At 48.0% G+C, this 18,690-nt stretch overlaps 1 protein-coding gene across 1 annotated transcript; it reads right to left on the reverse strand.

The window, feature by feature from the left end:
- Window positions 1-288: 288 nt before the first annotated feature.
- Window positions 289-5,250, reverse strand: LOC102446697 (alpha-1,4-N-acetylglucosaminyltransferase-like). The gene is made up of 2 exons (XM_075938374.2): window positions 4,134-5,250; window positions 289-2,664 (listed from the first exon to the last, which is right to left on the reverse strand). The coding sequence occupies exons 1-2, from the start codon at window positions 4,542-4,544 to the stop codon at window positions 2,053-2,055; spliced, it is 1,023 nt and encodes a 340-aa protein (XP_075794489.2). The 5' UTR covers window positions 4,545-5,250; the 3' UTR covers window positions 289-2,052.
- Window positions 5,251-18,690: the final 13,440 nt, after the last annotated feature.

The following is an 18,690-nucleotide window of genomic DNA, read 5'->3' on the forward strand; positions in this document are numbered from 1 at the left end:
TAAATCTTAGGGATCTGGGGCAAATCTGTCAGGGATGGTATTTGGTCCTGCTGTGTAGTTATTTTGTAAATGTATTTTAATCCACATTGTGAAGAGGAGAATGAAAGTTAATTTCTTCCAGGAATATTTACAAGTAAATAAAAGGAAACACTAGGCAGCACTTTAAAGACTAACAAGATGGCTTAATAGGCGATGAAAGGTCATCCCTATTAAACCATCTTCTTAGTCTTTAAAGTGCTGCATAGTGTTTCCTTTTGTTTTAGCAAGATCAGACTAACACAGCTAACTCTCTACTACTATTCTACAAGTAAATAAATTCCTGAAGAAACAAGCTACGCTTTAGATATGAGCGAAAGCAATGGCTAACCTGGTGTCATCGGGGCAGGGAAAATTCAGCAAAAATCAAATTGCCAGATTTCAACTGAATCAATAGTCCATGGTCACTTAAACAAAAAAAGAGTAAATACATTTGTAAATTTGCCCAAATTGTAAATTTGCCCAATTTATTTATTTAAACAATTCTTCATTTAAAAGGAATCACTATCAAGAGTATCAGAGGGGTAGCCGTGTTAGTCTGAATCTGCAAAAGCGGCGAGGAGTCCTGTGGCACCTTATAGACTAACCGAGGTGTTGGAGCATAAGCTTTCATGGGCAAAGACCCACTTTGTCAGATGCATGTAGTGGAAATTTCCAGAGGCAGGTATAAATACGCAGGCCAGAATCAGGCTGGAAATGACGAGGTGGATCCAATCAGGGAGGATGAGGCCCACTTCTAGTAGCTGATCTGGAGGTGTGAATTCCAAGAGAGCAGAAGCTGCTTTTGTAGTTAGCGAGCCATTCACAGTCTGTGTTTAATCCAGAGCTGATTGTGTCAAACTTGAAGATGAACTGTAGCTCAGCAGTTTCTCTTTGAAGTCTGGTCCTGACGTTTTTTTGCTGCAGGATGGCTACCTTTAGATCTGCAATTGTGTGTCCAGGGAGATTGAAGTGTTTTCCTACAGGTTTTTGTATGTTGCCATTCCTAATATCTGATTTGTGTCCATTGATTCTTTTACGTAGGGACTTTCCAGTTTGGCCGATGTATACAGCAGTGGGGCATTGTTGGCACATGATGGCATATATTAGGTTAGTAGATGTGCAGGAGAATGGCTGTGCAGTAACAGTATGGCTGATCTGGTTAGGTCCTGTGATGGTGTTACTGGTGTATATATGTGGGCAGAGTTGGCACCGAGGTTTGTTGCATGGATTGGTTCCTGAGTTAGAGTTATTATGGTGCGGTATGTAGTTGCTGGTGAGAATATGCTTCAGGTTGGCGGGTTGTCTGTGGGCGAGGACTGGCCTGCTTCCCAAGGCCTGTGAAAGCGAGGGATCATTGTCCAGAATGGGTTGTAGGTCACTAATGATGCGTTGGGGAGGTTTTAGCTGAGGACTGTAGATGGCCAGTGGTGTTCTGTTGGTTTCAAACAAGTAATGGTCACATAAACACTATGCCGAAAACATACAGACCACTATGCTTACCTGCATGCCTCCAGCTTCCATCCCGGACACACCACATGATCCATTGTTTACAGTAAGCATTGAGATACTACCGCATATGCTCCAACTCCTTAGACAGAGACCTACACCCCTACAAGATCTCCAACAAGCATTCTGTAAAGTATGATACCCACACGAGGAAGTGAGGAGACAGATTAACGGAACCAGACGTGTACCCAGAAGCCTCCTGCTACGGGACAAGCCCAAGAAAGAAACCAACAGAACACCACTGGCCATCCCTTGGGTACATTGGGAAAATGTACCTCCTAAAGAAGAAGACATACTTATCAAGTCATCATGAATGGTATTTACACCCCCGGCTTCCCAGTCATTTCATTAGGTCATGGGGAACGTTGGGAGAAGAGGTGGATTCTCAGAGTTTCTCTCTTACAAAGTCACCTGCAGAGAGAAAATGGCTGGGAGTCACTGGCTAAGAGGAGATACACGTTGTGCACAGCTGATTCAGTCACAGCACTGTCAAAGGACGGAAGGGTCGCTTCATTCTCCTAGATGCCGTCATACAGTCTTGTTTTGTTGCAGATGACCACTGCCCTCTGGGCCTTGAATAAGGGTTTTATATGTGGTGGGGCAGTATGTTTTGTACAGATTTTCTGCTAACGTGTTACTTCCTGCAACCGCAGTTTTGCGTTCACTGTTCATGTAGTTCCACAGGTGCAGAGCATAGGAGTCATTGAAGTCAGGGCGTTTCTTCCAGACCTCATAGTACCGCCTCCATGCCGGGTAGGGGATGGGGTAGAATCGCTGAGGATGTAAGAAGGAAATATTCTGACAGCTTATATCCTCCACTTTATGGAAATTGGTCAAGTTGCACAATGCCTTGAGATTTCTTGTCATTAAGCTGGGGCCTTGGTAACCCCAAATGTGTCCTTTGTAGTTTCGAACAAAATCCTCCATACAATCCCAAATGAACCCGTGATGGCGAGGAAAGCCAAAAATCCCATTGCTGGAGACCTGGGAAGCCTCAGCCGCCAAGAAGTTTGTTACAGGAATAGACCGGATGGAGATGACATCGGTGTCCAAGTAGATCCCACCGTATTTCCAGATGAGTGCAAGCCGGCTAGCGTCAGAGCTGACATGAACCCAGTACCTTTCCTGGGCTGGATTTACCTGCAGAGGTGGAAAGGAATCACACAGATGTAATTGACTCTACTTCGAAACATCTCAACACCTGCGCCCGTTAGCTATGTCCTGTACAAAATGGGGAGCTGCCATTTTTAAAACCCCGCTGGCTACACTGGGCACGAACTAGGTACTTCGAACTAGGCTTCCTAGTTCGAACTACCTAGTTCGTGCCCCGTGTAGCCACGCTGCACGGGGTTCGAACCAGCGGGGTTTTAAAAATGGCGGCTCCCCGCTTATGCAAATGAAGCCCGGAAAATTCAAATCCCGGGCTTCATTTGCAAGTGCGGTATGCCTACATTACCCCGCTAGTTCGAACTAGGAGGGTAGTGTAGACATACCCAAAGAGAGCATCCAGACTAAAAGAAGATTTTTCAAAAAGCGGCTTGCTTTTTCGAAAAAGAATCTAGATGCTCTCTTTCAAATAAGCCCTGTTTTCATTCAATAGCGTCTTTTTTCGAAAGATGACTTTCAAAAAAAGGTGTTATTCCTCATAAAATGAAGTTTACTGCAGTTGACAAGACTGCCCTGTTCTTTTGATTTACTTTTGAAAGAATGCAGCTGTAGTCTAGATGCAGGTGAAGATTTTTTGAAAAAAGGCTACATTTTTCGAAAAAACCCTGTAGTCTGGACACACCTTGAGTGAATTAGGATTAGCTGGTGCTTTTAGTTACTTTAATTTAGTAACTTACTTTGATCTGACTTTTATCACTTACAACCACTTAAGTCTTACTTTTTATTACTTAGTAAAACTCTTTTGTTTATTATCAAGCCCAGTGTAAGTAATTGTTACTGGGGTGGGGGAAGCAACCATTGTGCATCTCTCTCTTTCATAGCTATAAAGAGCTTCCCTTATGAACTTCCTCTGTGTAAAACCTTTACTTGGACTAAGATGGATTTTTATTAGGGATTTTGGTTTCTTTTGCGGGTTGGTTTCCTGGGTGCTGAGCCCTTCTAGCTTAGCCCTCCTCACGCTGAACTGGTTCTGCATTTGTGTTACTTTGCAGGGGGACAGTTGCCCCAACTTTATGCCTCTGGGGAAGACCAGAGCTTCTGACCCAGCAGGACAGGGAGGTGAGGAATCCCAGAGGGCAGGATGGAGGACATCAGTGGCTTGATCAGCACACAGGGAGACAACCCCAAGTGGACTTCTGTGATCCAACTTGTCACAACGGTGATTAACCATTTTCATAAAATAAGGTGATCAAAATCATTTGAAATGTTGCATTTGCCATAAATCCTGCCAGGAAATAGAAAAGATCCATAACAATTTCAATCAATATTTTGACTGTGCATAGCAAACAGTCACGAAAAAGGAGTCCACACTGGGTGCAACAAAATGACAACAGCTTCAAAACTTGAAAAAAAGGTGCCAAAACACCACTTATTTTCAACCACCTCTACTTCAAATATTGTTCAAAAATATCCTGCCTCCCACTCCATATATTTCCTCTCACCTTACGGTACCATGAGAGCAGAGGTGTCTCCTCAAACAAAGTTTCCATCTGGAAAGGACGGATGAAGACATTCTCCATCGCAGATAGAAGAGCGAAGGCCGCAGAAGTGGAATTTGAATCCCGCCGTGTGTTATTTTTCAGCCCTTTCATGAAGAAACGAATGGGTCTGTCGGGATAGATCCTGGCAGCAGATTCCACAGAACATGAAACCAAGGGAGGAGGCTCCAGGCGGTCTGTGGTCTCCACAAAGAAGATGCTTCTGCTCTGGCTCAAATCCTCCTCTTGCATTGGGAGTGGCTCAGGAGTGGGCTCGCATGAGAAGATGCAGCCAGACGGCCGAGAAAGTTTATAAACAACGGAAAAGACAAAGACAAAAAAGAACCAGAGCATGAATTTGATCTCCTTCAGCATTGCTGCTTTTCCTTGGACCGATGAGCCTTAATAAAAACAAACAAAGTCATTATCAGCGGTTCACTGTTTATCGCTGGGAGACAAATATGTCAGGAGAGGAGTTCAAATGTTTATTTTTATCTTGGATTATTTCTTATGCGCTTGACAGCTTGTCACAATAGTGGGGAATCAAGAGTTAAACCAAATCACAGACCTGAGTTGGCATCAGCCTCTTTGAATCTGGCAGTGGTTTATGAAAAAGGCTTGTCATGCTAAAGGAGATTAGAGAGAATATGGGCTGGTGGGGTCTCTACCACTGAAGGTACGAACAGCTTTCTGAGCGGTATCCTTCCTGTCTCAGCAATCTATCTATTGACTTTGATCTTTATCTCCCTAGGTTTAAGTACCCATTCTCCAGATACTTAATAACGCCTTGTTTCCCATTCCCCACCCCTTCCTTTTTCCTTTCTCTTCCCCTCTCCTATTTATTTCCAGTTTTCATATCCCCTACTCATAACTCTGGTCATCTGAAGAAGTGGGCTGTGCCCACGAAAGCTCATGGTGCCATCTACATGTTTTGTTAGTCTATAAACTGCTACCAGACCATTTGTTGTTTTTTAATAATAATAGGGGATTTCAATTACCCCCATATTGACTGTCACCTCAGGATGAAATGCAGAGACAAAATTTCTCAATACCTTAAATGACTGCTTCTTGGAGCAGCTGGTACAGGAACCCACAAGGGACGAGGCAATTCTTGATTTAGTCCTGAGTGAAACGCAGGATCTGGTCCAAGAGGTAACTGTAACAGGACCGTTGGGAAATAGTGACCATAATATAATAACACTTAACATTCCTGTGGTGAGAAGAACACCTCAGCAGCCCAGCACTGTGGCATTTCATTTCAGAAAGAGAAACTAAGCAAAAATGAGGAGGCCTCAAAGAGCCACCGTGGCTTAACAACCATGTAAAAGAAGCAGTGAGAGATAAAAAGACATCTTTTAAAAAGTGGAAGTCAAATCCTAGTGAGGAAAACAGAAAGACGCATAAACACTGCAAAATTGAGTGTAAAAATGTCATTAGAAAAGCCAAAAAGGAGTGTGAAGAGCAGCTAGCCAAAAACTCTACAGGTAACAACAAAATGTTTTTTAAGTACAGGCAGTCCCCGGGTTACATGGATCTGACTTACATCGGATCCCTACTTACAGACGGGGTGAGGCAACCAGGGAGACGCAGCAGACCAGGGAGACGCGAAGCTAGCGCCCCCCGCCCCCTCCAGCAGACCAGGGAGACGCGGAGCGGCTTTTCTCAGCAGACACCTCAGCTTGAGAATAAAGGACTGAGGGAAGTGAGGTGTGGGAGAATAATACTGAGCTCTGGAGAAATGTTTGGCTAGAGTTTCCCCTACAATATGTACCAGTTCCGACTTACATACAAATTCAACTTAAGAACAAACCTACAGTCCCTATCTTGTATGTAACCCGGGGACTGCCTGTACATCAGAAGCAGGAAGCCTGCTAAACAACCAGTGGGGCCCCTGGACGATCGAGATACAAAAGCAGCACTTAAAGACGATAAAGTCATTGAGGAGAAACTAAATGAATTCTTTGTTTCAGTCTTCATGGCTGAAGATGTTAGGGAGATTCCCAAACCCGACCCATCTTTGGAGGAGAGAAATCTGAGGAATTGTCACAGATTGAAGTGTCATTAGTGGAGATTTTGGAATGAATTGATAAACTTAACGTTAACAAATCACCGGGACCAGATGGCATTCACCCAAGAGTTCTGAAAGAACTCAAATGTGAAATTGCAGAACTATTAACTATTGTTTGTAACCTAGCCTTTAAATCAGCTTTAGTACCCAATGACTGGAAGATAGCTAATGTAAAGCTAATATTTAAAAAGGGCTCTAGAGGCAATCCCGGCACTTACAGAGCAGTAAGTCAAATGTAAGTACTGGGCAAATTAATTGAAACAATAGTAAAGAATAAAATTGTCAGAATAGAAGAACATAATAGAAGAACATAATTTGTTGGGCAAAAGTCCACATGGTTTCTGTAAAGGGAAATCATGTTTTACTAATCTATTAGGCTGTGTCTACACTGGGCCACTTATTCCAGAAAAGCAGCCACTTTTCTGGAATAACTTGCCAGCTGTCTACACTGGCTGCTTGCTTTTCCGGAAAAGCAATAACGATCTACTGTAAAATTGACAGTGTTTTTCCAGGAAAAACTATGCTGCTCCCGTTCGGGCAAAAATCCTTTTCCGGAAAAACTGTTCCAGAAAAGGGCCAGTGTAGACAGCACAGTAGTCTTTTCCGCAAAAAAGCCTCGATCGCGAAAATGACGATTGGGGCTTTTTTCCGGAAAAGCACATCTACATTGGCCACGGACGCTTTTCCGGAAAAAGTGCTTTTCTGGAAAAGCATCCTGCCAATGTAGACGCGCTTTTTCTGGAAATACTTATAATGGAAAACTGTTCCATTTTAAGCATTTCCAGAAAAGGGTGCCAGTGTAGACGTAGCCTTAGAGTTCTTATAAAGGGTCAACAAACATGTGGACAAAGGGGATCCAGTGGATATAGTGTACTTAGATTTCCAGAAAGCCTTTGATAAAGTCCCTCACCAATGGCTCTTACGTAAATTAAGATGTCAAGGTATAAGAGGGAAGATCCTTTAATGGATTCAGAACATGGTTAAAAGATAGGAAACAAAGGGTAGGAATAAATGGTAAATTTTCAGAATGGAGAGGGGTAACTAGTGGTGCTCCTCTAGGTCAGTTCTAGGATCAATCCTATTCAATTTATTCATAAATGATCTGGAGAAAGGGGTAAACAGTGAGGTGGCAAAGTCTGTAGCCGATACTAAAGTGCTCAAGGTAGTTAAGACCAAAACAGATTGTGAAGAACTTCAGAAAGATCTCACAAAACTAAGTGATTGGGCAACAAAATGGCAAATAAAATTTAATGTGGATAAATGTAAAGTATTGCACATTGGAAAAAATAACCCCAACTATACATACAATATGATGGGGACAAAATGAGCTACAACTAATAAGTAAAGAGATCTTGGAGTCATCGTGGATAGTTCTCTGAAGACATCTACGCATTATGCAGAGACAAACAAAAAAGCAAACAAGATGTTAGGAATAATTAAAAAAGGGATAGAGAATAAGACAGAGAGTATCTTATTGCCCTTATTTAAATCCATGGTACACCCACATCTTGAATACTGTATACAGATGTGGTCTCCTCATCTCAAAAAAGATATACTGGCATTAGAAAGGTTCAGAGAAGAGCAACTTTAGGGGTTTGGAAGGGGTGCCATAGGAGGAGAGATTACAGAGATTAGGCCTTTCATCTTGGAAAAGAGGAGACTGAGGGGGGATATAATAGAGGTCTATAAAATCATGAGTGGTGTGGAGAAAGTGAATAAGGAAAAGTTATTTACTTGTTCCCATAATATAAGAACTAGGGACCACCAAATGAAATTAATGGGCAGCAGGTTTAAAACAAATAAAAGGAAGTTCTTCTTCACACAGCGCATACTCAATCTGTGGAACTCCTTGCCTGAGGAGGTTGTGAAGGCTAGCACTATAACAGGCTTTAAAAGAGAACTAGATAAATTCATGGAGGTTAGGTCTATTAATGGCTATTAGCCAGGATGGGTAAGGAATGGTGTCCCCAGCCTCTGTTTGTCAGAGGGTGGAGATGGATGGCAGGAGAAAGATCGCTTGATCATTACTTGTTCAATTCGCTCCCTCTTGGGCTCCTGGTATTGGCCACTGTTGGCAGACAGGGTACTGGGCTGGATGAATCTTTGGTCTGACAGGGTACTGGGCTGGATGAATCTTATGTTCTTATGGGTTAAAGCCCTGATGGAGAAGAGTCCACATGGCTTTTTGGAAAAGGAAATCACGACTCACCAATCTACTAGAATTCTTTGAGCGGGTCAACAAGCACGTGGACAATGATGTTCCAATTGATAGTGTGGACTTGGGCTTTCAGGAAGCCTGTGACAAGACCCAAAGGTTCTTTAAAAATGATGGATTGTGTGATAATAGGGAAGATCCTCCAATGGACTGGTACCTGGTTAAAAGACAGAGAACAAAGGGTAGGAATAAATGGGCAGTTTTCACATTATAGAGAGAAATATCTGTAATCACGAGAAGCAAATACTAGCGTCCCCATGAGGAGTGAGTACGGAGACCCAGGCTGATCAACATATTTATAAGCGATGAGAGGGCAAAGTTTGCAGATGATACAAAATCAATAGATGATAAAAAATCACAGTCATAACCTGACTGTGAAATGTTACAAAGAGATTTCACAACTTTGGGTAACGGGGAAAGAAAATGTCAGATGGAAGTCAGTGGTGACAAATGCAAAGCAATGCACATTGTCACGCATAATCCCAGCTATACACACGATGTGGTGAGATCTAAATAAGCTATTACCGCTCAAGAAAGTTCTTGGAGTCATTGTGGAGATTTCCCTCCGAACTTCTGCTCAGTGCATAGGTGCAGTCTCTAAAAGCTAACAGACTGCCAGGGAGCATTAGGAAAAGGACAGATAATCAGGCATCAGATAGCATAATGCCACTGTGTTAATCTATGATATCCCCTATGCCCACACCTTGAATATTGCAGGCAGTTCTGTGTGCGCCAACAACCTGTGGAGTTCATTGCCGGGGACATGCACAGGCCAGAAGCAGAGCTGGGCTCACAGAAGAATTAGGTCGGTTGCGGGAGGGCAGGTTCCTCACTGGCTGTTGGCGAAGCGGGACCAGAGGGGAGCCCCGTGCTCGGAGGCGCAGGGACACGTGGGCTGCCCCAAGCTGGGATGGGGTGACAGGACCCCTCAGCGATGCCTTGCTCTGCTCCTGCCTTCCGACGCACCTGGCACCACCAAGGGGGGGTCCCAGGATGCTCCACTCACCTCTTGTCTGGCACCTCCCGCCGCTCAGCCTGAGGTTTAGCGGTCGAGGACAATGTTTCCTTCCACCTATTGCCCACAGTCACTCCATCTCTCGCTGGCCTGCAGCCCCTCTCTCGCTCCAGCAACCACAATCTCCTGTTTGTTACTTGGCCCTTCAGCCCGTTCACTCCGCGTTCCCCACTCAAATCTCTCACGTCCACAGTGACTCAGGGGGGCCTCCCATCCACTGCCCTCTTGGTGCCACTTACCCAGGTGGGTTCCAGCAGTCCTGGGCTTTCCTCTCCCAGCCCTGCCTGCTCCGTCCCTGGGCAGCTTCCTCCCACTCCTAGCTCTGGGTAGGTCAGCTCCAGGTGCTCCTCCCTTTCCCAAGGTGTGACTGCCCGTTCCAAGGAGCAGCCCCTCCCATGCAAACTTCTTAGTTAGATATGCCCAACCTATTCCCGCCTCCGGGAGCCTGCTAGCACTCACTTGCCTGCTCCCTGGCTCTTCCTCCAGGTGTTGGCTCTGGGCTCAGTTCCACCCCACTCCTGTCTGTGTCGGCTGGATGCCCCATCACAAACTCCCCCACTCCAGATATCTCCCCGTGGGAGGGGCAGGTATCGTCTCCCCTGCCTCTGACATAGCTAAGCCCAGAGACCCTCCCTCTCCTGCCCAGCGTCACCCACCCCCCGTCCAGGGCATGTCTTCCTTTCTTCCCCCAGGATTCCGGGTCATGTGGAGCCACCCGAAAGGCCCCGTCCTCACCTGCTTCACTTCCCCAGCGGGTCCCCCAGCAGCACCCTCTCTCCCAGGGCCTGAGTCCTCACAGAGCCCTTCCCCCGTCCCCTGTTTCAGACCTGTAGGCCCCTGCACAGTGTCACACCCACTGTCCCTGGTCTGGAGCCGCTTTCATGCCAGGAACCGCAGAGCCCTCTTCATGCCTCGGCCTTCTGGGTGGGTCCCTCAGCGTTCCCCCTTCTGCACTACCGGCCTTCAAGCCCTCTGTTGGCACCACGCTGACTCTGGCTATCTCCCCGCTGCTGCCACTTTCCCAGGAGTGGGTAGGGATCCCGGGCCCACACTCCGCTCTGGGCTCCAGAGACCTTCAGCCCAGCAGGAGAGAGGGGTAGGCTTCCTGATGAGTTCTGGAAACAGAAAAGGCAGGATTGGCCACAGCCTGAATGTGCAGCACAGGGGAAGGACGAGTCCAATATGCTATTTGGTTTGTGTGTGCGTGTTGGTGCGTGAGTACGTACGTGGGCTTATCTTTGATTTCGAATCTCTGGCTCATTGCAAAGTTTCCTTTGTTGGGTTTTTTTTCCTTTCATCGGCACTTAGCAAATGACCCGAGGGGCTGAGATTAGAGGAGCTGGATCTTCCAACTTCCTTGTGCAAGAGGGTGCCTCACTTTCACTTGACTGACGGGGGAGGGAAGTTAAGGGAAGGTGAGGAGGAGTGCTATGGCTGACTCAGAAATCAACCGGCAGCAACGTTTCAAGCAGACCGTCAGGCACCGTAGAGCAGTGACAAACGTTTGCTGACCCTCAGCCACTACCTCTGAGGGTGTATCTCTCTCACACACTCCTTCTGTAATGTGTGTAGTTCTTGTAAAACGGAGCTCTGCTTCTCCCTCCCTCCCCATGGGGCTCTGCTGCAGGGTCTAGGTCCCCCAGAACTGGGTTCTTCTCCCCTTGGAAGCAGAGGAGCCCACCGACACTCACACCCACTACCAGAGCGCCTGTGGGAGGGGCGGTTAATCAGCGCTCACCGGCTGACCCCTTGGTGTCCCTGGACTCAGCAGGCTGGGTGCACAGCAATGCCAAGCGGTGACCTCCTGGGCCCTTGCACTCCGTGGACTGATTCAACAGCACTTTAAGCGGCCACCTCGTAGGCCCCCAGGTTCAGCACCTCCCTGTCCCCACTGTCACCCGGCAACTGCTCTGCCAGTGAGCTGCTTGATGAGCAAACCCACAGGATGTTGGCGTAGGCACGAGGAGTGTTGTTGCAGAGGGGAAGGGGGGGAAGAGAGATCACACCAGTCTGGGAAAGTCTGTTCTGATGTTTTTTGGTTGAGGTTTCAGAATTCAAATTGATCATTGCTGGCTATGGGTGGTGTTCTATCACCTCGCATGACGTGCGTGCTTTGCCTCCATTAACGGAACATGCAATTTTCATTTGCTTCTTTTACAATAGCTTCACGTTGGTGACTCAGGGTGAGAGTGAGATCCACCGAAGCTCCCGTATCTTTATCAGCCATGCTGCTGCCAAGCCAGTGTTTCCCCGTTCTGTATTTTACATTTGGGTTTTTCTCCATAGGTTCAGCGCCCTCCGTTTGTCTTGGGCCACATCTGCACTATGGGATAAGGTCGTGTTTGTTAAGGTCGATTTCTTACCACCTGATTTTGGAAAGTGGAAGGTCTATGTCCCCACCGTGTGCAGGAATTCCATGTAGTTCGATGTAGCGCTACCCTAGTCTAGATGGGCCAAATGGTGGAAAAGCCTCTTCCAGAAAAGCAATCGGAAAAAGCTACGCAAATTCTGAAAAAAGGCTGTAGTGTAGACGCCGGTTTGGGTGCCGGGAAAGAAGCACAGACCACTACACTCCACTACAGCTGCAACATCAGCGGCAACGCAAGCAAGCGTCTGGACTCTGAGTCCAGGAGTGTGTACACTCTGGGGTGGGGTCACTGTTGTACAAATGTTAGCTGTAGAAGCTTCCATTATTGCTAAGTTTTGATAATGCTATTCATTGCTAAACTGTTAATCCCTGTTTATTTAAGTTAAGTAAAGATGGTTTATTTTAAAATATTCTATTAGATGTCTATGATTTGTAGCTGTTCTGGAATTAGATCCAGATGATAGTTGGAATGAATATGTTCCTAGAGGCTCTCAAGGCACCAGTGTGTGTACAAGGCCAGGTAGGCGGAGGCACCGCCATTTTACATTCATCACAAGCATGGGACTGCAGCAAGGGGGTGGACAGGACTTTCCGCAACTAAACACCATCACCACTAGGGTGCTCAGGATCTCTTTTGGGTTAAAACAGCAGGCACCCAGGCACACCTGTGAGTGTGACCTGCTCCCAGTAACCCGGGGAGGAAAAGGGGAGTTACACCAGATAATATTAAATTAATCAAAATATTAAGTCCAAAGTGGACTGAGAAATGTTACAAAGAGAATTCACAAAATGGGTTGACCGGGGAACAAATTGGCAAATGAAATTCAGTGGTGAAGAAAGGCACATTGTCACACGTAATCCTAAGCACAAATAAAATATGCTGAGATCTAAAGCATCTCTTAGTACTCAAGAAAGATCTTGGCGTCATTGTGGATAGTTCTCTGAAAACATCCTCTTATCTTGCAGCAACAATCTCAAAAGCAAACATTGCTAGGAAGACTTAGGAAAACAAAAGATAAGAAGACATCATATATCATAAAGGCTCAATATAAATTCACTACATGACCATATGTTGAATACTGCAGGCTGTCCGGTTTGCCCCATCTCCAGAACAAATAAAAAGAGAATTTAGAATTGGGAAAAGGTTTGGAAAAGGGCAACAGAACCAAGTAAGAGTCCAGGACAGCTGCAGCATGAGAAGAAATGAAAAACTGGGGACTGCTCAGCTTAGAAATGGGACGACCAAAAGGAGAGATGATAGAGGAGGAAAAATTCATGAACGTGGAGAAAGTGAATAGAGAAATGTTGTTTAATCCTCTACGTAATATAAAAATCAGGGGTCAACCAATGCAATGAATAGGTGGCAGGTTTCAAACAAACCAAAGGAAGGACCTTTCCCCCCCAACATCCAGGCAGCCTGTGGAGTTCATTGCCGGGGACGTGCACAGGCCAGAAGCAGAGCTGGGCTCGCAAAAGAATTTGGTCGGTTCCGGGAGGGCAGGTTCCTCACTGGCTGTTGGCCAGAAGGGCCCAGAGGGGAGCCCCGTGCTCAGAGGCGCAGGGACACGCGGGCTGCCCCAAGCTGGGATGGGGTGACAGGACCCCTCAGCGATTCCTTGTTCTGCTCCTGCCTTCCAACGCACCTGGCACCACCAAGGAGGAGTCCCAGGACTCTCCACTCACCTCTTGTCTGGCGCCTCCCGCCGCTCAGCTTGGGGTTTAGCGCATCAGGCCCCCTCTCCTCCACGGTTTGTTCACTGCCGCTCCCTCCGTCCCGTCCTCTCTCGCTCTGCCCTGCAGCCCCTCGCCCACTGCGGAACCAAATCTCCTCTGGTCCCTGCCCGCCAGCCCGGTCCCACAGCGCTCCGCTGCCAGGGCGCAACTCGTCCAATCTCTCCCTCCCACAGTGACCCAAGGGCTCTGCTCATTCGCTGCCCTGCTGGGGCCACTTCCCCAGGGCGGGGTGGGGGGGACGTTCAACGCAGCAGCTCTGTTCTTTCCTCTCCCAGCCCTCACTGCCTGCCCTGCCCGGCTTCCTACGGCTCCTGGTTCAATCCGCTCCAGACGCTCCTCCCTCTATCCTGGGCATGACCTCAGTTTATGGGCATCAGCCTCTACAGGGCAAATTTCCAGCTTCCCTGAGCCTGTTAGCACTCAGTTTCCTGCTCCCTGGCTCTTCCTCCAGGTGCCGGCTGTGGGCTCAGTCCTACCCACCTCCAGCCTGTGTCGAATCTACGGCCCATCACAGACTCCCCCACTCCAGATGGCTCCTTGTGGAAGGGGCAGGTATCGACTCCCCTGACTCTGACATAGCTAAGCCCAGAGACCCCCCCCCCTCCTGCCCAGCATCACCCACCCCCAGCCCAGGGCATCTCTTCATTTCTTCCCCCAGGATTCTGGGTCATGCAGAGCCACCTGAAAGTTTCCCTCTGTAGCTACTGCCCTGGCTCTCCTTTCGGGGCAGGCTGTGCAGGTAACAGGCCTACCTGTCCTGCGTGGGTGAACACCCCATGACAGTCAGAAGACAGGGCTCTGGGCTTCGTGTTCTGACCCTGAATGGCTGTTCTTATGGTCTTAAACTGCATGAAAGTTCTCATGGGAAGCTCTGGCCTATGGGTGGAAATTCAGCCTCCTTCCCCCTAAAAAATTGTACAAAATATTTCACCCAGGTCTTTGTCAAGGTGCTTAAATCCCCTAAGAAAAACTGCAGGCAAAGATTGAAATCAGAGCTAAGCCCATTGGAGAGCAGACGTTTGTCTACATGGGGAGAGCACACATAATCTTCTGGGGGTCCCAATAGCCCAAGAACATTGGCTTTTGGGGGCCCACGTGTAAAAGGACTGTGCCAGGGACATGGAAAATCAGCATCTTCAGCGTGTGCCTACAGGAGAGCTGGGGAGTCTGGGGGTGCCCAGGGTTGGTGGGGCCCACATCATTCTATCTGCATGTTTCCTTTAAATGCCAGTTGCTGATCAGTGCCCTAGACTTTGGCCTCTCGATAGGCTGTTTTCAGCTCACAGTCCTCATTCAAATGGGCACAGAGGTGATCTGGGACCTTGAAAACAATGGGCTGTGGTGAGCAGGAAGCAACGTTCCCCCTCCACCCTCAGGTAATGATTCAGGGAGGCAAACAGATACACAGCCCTCCCTTCGGCCTGCGTCTGTGGCACACGTTCTCCCTCAGCAAGAGAGGGACACGGACCTCGTACCCCACAGCCTGGGCGCCTGTAGCCCAGCCTCAGCCTCTCCCGGAACCCGGTGTGGGTCTGTCACAGCTAGACCCAGGCACTGCTGTTTGTCCCCTCAGGGGAGGGCGCGACTTGGTGCCCTGGGATGGAAGGAGGGTCCAGTCGTCAAGGCCTGGCCTGGGGCTCAGAGCCATGGGGTGCTCCTTGTCCGCAGGGGACCGGTTCTGCCACAGACAGGGCCCGTGGCACAAAGGGCCTGGGAAGGGATCTGGTGTTTTGGGGTCACTAGGCCAAGTTTAATGGCTCGGGGCCTGCTTCCTGATCCAGCAACCGGACCGTCTAAGGGGGCCGCTCATCCTTAGGGAAGGCTTGGAAGGGCCGACGCGGAGCAGGGGCCTGCTGGAGATTGGGGGCCGGGGGGCGGGGGGCTCTGACAAACTGATTAACCTGCCCGTCGCTGCTTGTGTTTTTCCTTTGTAACACTTTCACTGTCACAAGCCAAGTGCCTGCTTAGAAATGGGAGGGGGGAGGGGCATCTGGCTTAGAAACAGCCCGGGGGGGGATCTGGTTCAGTTGTGTCTGTGTCCAGAGCTGTAAGGAGGCAGTTTCAGTGCCCTGAACAACAGGCATATTTACACCCCCTCCCGCTTTCCCCAGCGTTTCTCCTCCCCGTTTTTCTGCCCCAGGGTTTTATGCCCTGCCCCTCCCCCTCCACCCCGCTTAGGACCCCGGCATTGATGCTCTTTGCCCCCTCCTCCTGCATTGAGCTCTCCCACATCTCCCAACCTCCTGCCCTAATTCCTGCCCTCCCCTCAGCTGCCTGAGCACCCCACTTCTACTCTAACCCCTGCCGCCCCCACACACCCAACCCCTCCCTGAGCTCCCCCTAACCCCCCCAGCCCTGAGCCCCTCACATCTGCAAGCCGCTGCCCTGACTCCTTTACCCCCCCACCTCCAGCCCCCTTCCCTGAGCACCCCACATCCGCTGCCCCGCAGGACCCAGGCAATACCGAGTAAATCTTCTAGTAGGAGATACAGATTCAGCACATTGTAACAGTAGCACGTATATGTTAGGATTGTTAGGAAGAGATGGGAAGAGAGGAAGGAGCATCTTCGCGGGCAGGCTTGCAAACCTAGTGAGGAGGCTTTAAACTAGGTTCGTCGGGGGACGGTGACCAAAACCCTGAGGGGAGTGGGAAAGTCGGATACCGGGAAGAAATGCAGAGAGGAAGGGGCAAGAAAGGAGGACGATCAACTGGTTACCTGAAGTGTTTGTACACTACTGCGAGAAGCCTGGGCAACAAACAGGAGAACTGGAGGCCCTGGCCCAGACCAAGAAATATGATTTAATTGGGATAATAGAGACTTGGTGGGATGACTCGCATGACTGGAGCGCTGTCATGGAAAGGGTATAGACTGTTCAGGAAGAACAGGCAAGGGAGGAAAGGAGGAGGAGTTGTACTATATGTAAGAGAGCACTACGATTGCTCTGAACTCCAGTATAAAGAGGGAGAAAAACCTGTTGAGAATCTATGGGTTAAGTTTAAAGGAGCAAACAACAGCAGTGATGTTGTGGTTGGTGTTTGCTACAGGCCACCGAATCAGGTGGATGAGGTAGATGAGGCTTTCTTCGGACAACTGAGCGAAGCTTCCAGATCGCAGGCCCTGGTTCTCGTGGGGGTCTTTAATCACCCTGATATCTGCTGGGAAACCTATACGGCAGTACACAGGCAATCCAGGAAGTTTCTGGAGAATGTTGGGGATAACTTCTTGACACAGGTGCTGAAGGATCCGACCAGGGGCCGTGCGCAGCTTGACCTTCTGCTCACAAACAGGGAGGAACTAATAGGGGAAGTGGAGGTGGGTGACAACCTGGGCAGCAGTGGTAGAGTTTTATTAAATCATGACAGGTGTGGAGAAAGACCCTGGGAATCTTGGGAGAAGAGGTGGATTCTGAGAGGTTCCTTCCTATAAAGTCACCTGCAGACAGAAAAAAGCTGAGAGCTACTGACTCAGGGGAGATCCGTGTTGTGCACAATTCATTTTGTCCCAGGATTGTCAGGGCTGGAAGAGTCACCTTGTTCTGCTGGATGCATTGCCAGCAGATCCAGAGAAGTGATTATTCCCCTTAATTTGGCTCTAGTGAGGCCACATCTGGGCTACGTCTACATTGGCATGATCTTGCACAAATACTCTTTAACGCAAGAGTCCTTGCGTTAAAGTATTTGCGCAAGAGAGCATCTACACTGACATGTGCTTTTGCGCAAGAGCATCTGTGCCAGTGTAGACGCTCTCTTGGGCAAGAAAGCTCCAATGGCCATTGTAGCCATCAGGCTTTCTTACGCAAGAAATTCATGTTGCCTGTCTACACTGGCCTCTTGCGCAAGACCAGTTGCACAAGAGGGCTTATTCCTGAGTGGGAGCATCATAGTTTTTGCGCAAGAAGCACTAATTTCACACGTTAGAACGGCAGTGTTCTTGCACAAGAACTCCCCGCCAGTGTAGACAGGGGGCATTGTTTTTGCACAAAAGTGGCCGCTTTGGCGCAAGATCGCGCCAATGTAGACACAGCCCTGGAGTATTGTGTCCAGTTCTGTGTCCAGTATTGTGACTACTACAAAAAGGATGTGGACGCATTGGAGAAGATCCAGTGGAGGGCAACCAAAATGATTAGGGGGCTGGAGCACATGATCCACGAGGAGAGGCTGAGGGAGTTGTGTCTGTTTAGTCTGCAGAAGAGAAGAGTGAGGGGGGATTTGAGAGCAGCCTTCAACTTCCTGAAGGGGGGTTCCAAAGAGGATGGAGAGAAGCTGTTCTCAGTGGTGACAGATGGCAGAACAAGGAACAATGGTCTCAAGTTGCAGTGAGGGAGGTCTACGTTGGATATTAGGAAAAACTATTTCACTGGAGAGTGGTAAAGCACTGGAATGGGTTCCTTAGGGAAGTAGTGGAGTCTCCGTCCCTAGGGGTATTTAAGTCTTGGCTTGACAAAGCCCTGGCTGGGTTGATTTAGTTGGGATTGGTCCTACCTAGAGCAGGGGGCTGTACTCGATAACCTTCTGAGGTCTCTTCCAGTTCTATGATTCTATGCTATCATTCAGTCTTGTTTTGTTGCCTATGGACCACTGCCTTCTGGGCCTTGAATAAGGACTTTATACGTGGTGGGGCAGTATGTTTTGAAGAGATTTTCCACTAAGGTGTTACTTCCTGCAACCACACGCTTGTGTTCCCGGTTCATGTCATTCCACACGTGCATAGAATAGGAGTGGCTGAGGTCGGGGCTCTTCTCCCAAACCTCGAAGTACCGATTCCATTGTGCACAGGGGATGGGGTAGAAATGCTGAAGATGTAAGTAGGAAATATTCTGACAGTTTACATTCTCCACATTATGGAAATTGGCTTCTTGCTTCTAATGTTCTTTTCACTATTACTGTTTGAGACTTTGGCGAGCTGTTCTTCACATTCTTTTTTTGACTTTTTTAATTGTATTTTTACACTTGGCAGAGTTTATGCTCCTTTCCTCTGTCTTCACATGATTTAAGGATTTTTTTATTTTTATTTTTTGCCCCTCACTGCTTCTTTTATTTTGTTGTTCAGCTACAGTGGCACACTTCTGGTGTTCTTTTTTTTTTTTTTTTTTTTTTTTTTTAAAGTGGGGTATGCCTTT

The sequence above is a fragment of the Pelodiscus sinensis genome, chromosome 10, assembly GCF_052426305.1.
Source record: "Pelodiscus sinensis isolate ZL-2025 chromosome 10, ASM5242630v1, whole genome shotgun sequence".
NCBI classification, from domain to species: Eukaryota; Metazoa; Chordata; order Testudines; family Trionychidae; genus Pelodiscus; species Pelodiscus sinensis.

What these genes read in the sequence shown, in the direction of transcription:
- LOC102446697 (XM_075938374.2), bottom strand. Translation starts at nt 4,544, where the DNA reads ATGCTGAAGGAGATCAAATTCATGCTCTGGTTCTTTTTTGTCTTTGTC. An exon ending in TGCTCTCATGGTACCGTAAG is followed by an intron (nt 2,665 to 4,133) that starts GTGAGAGGAAAT and finishes CCACCTCTGCAG; the next exon opens with GTAAATCCAGCCCAGGAAAG.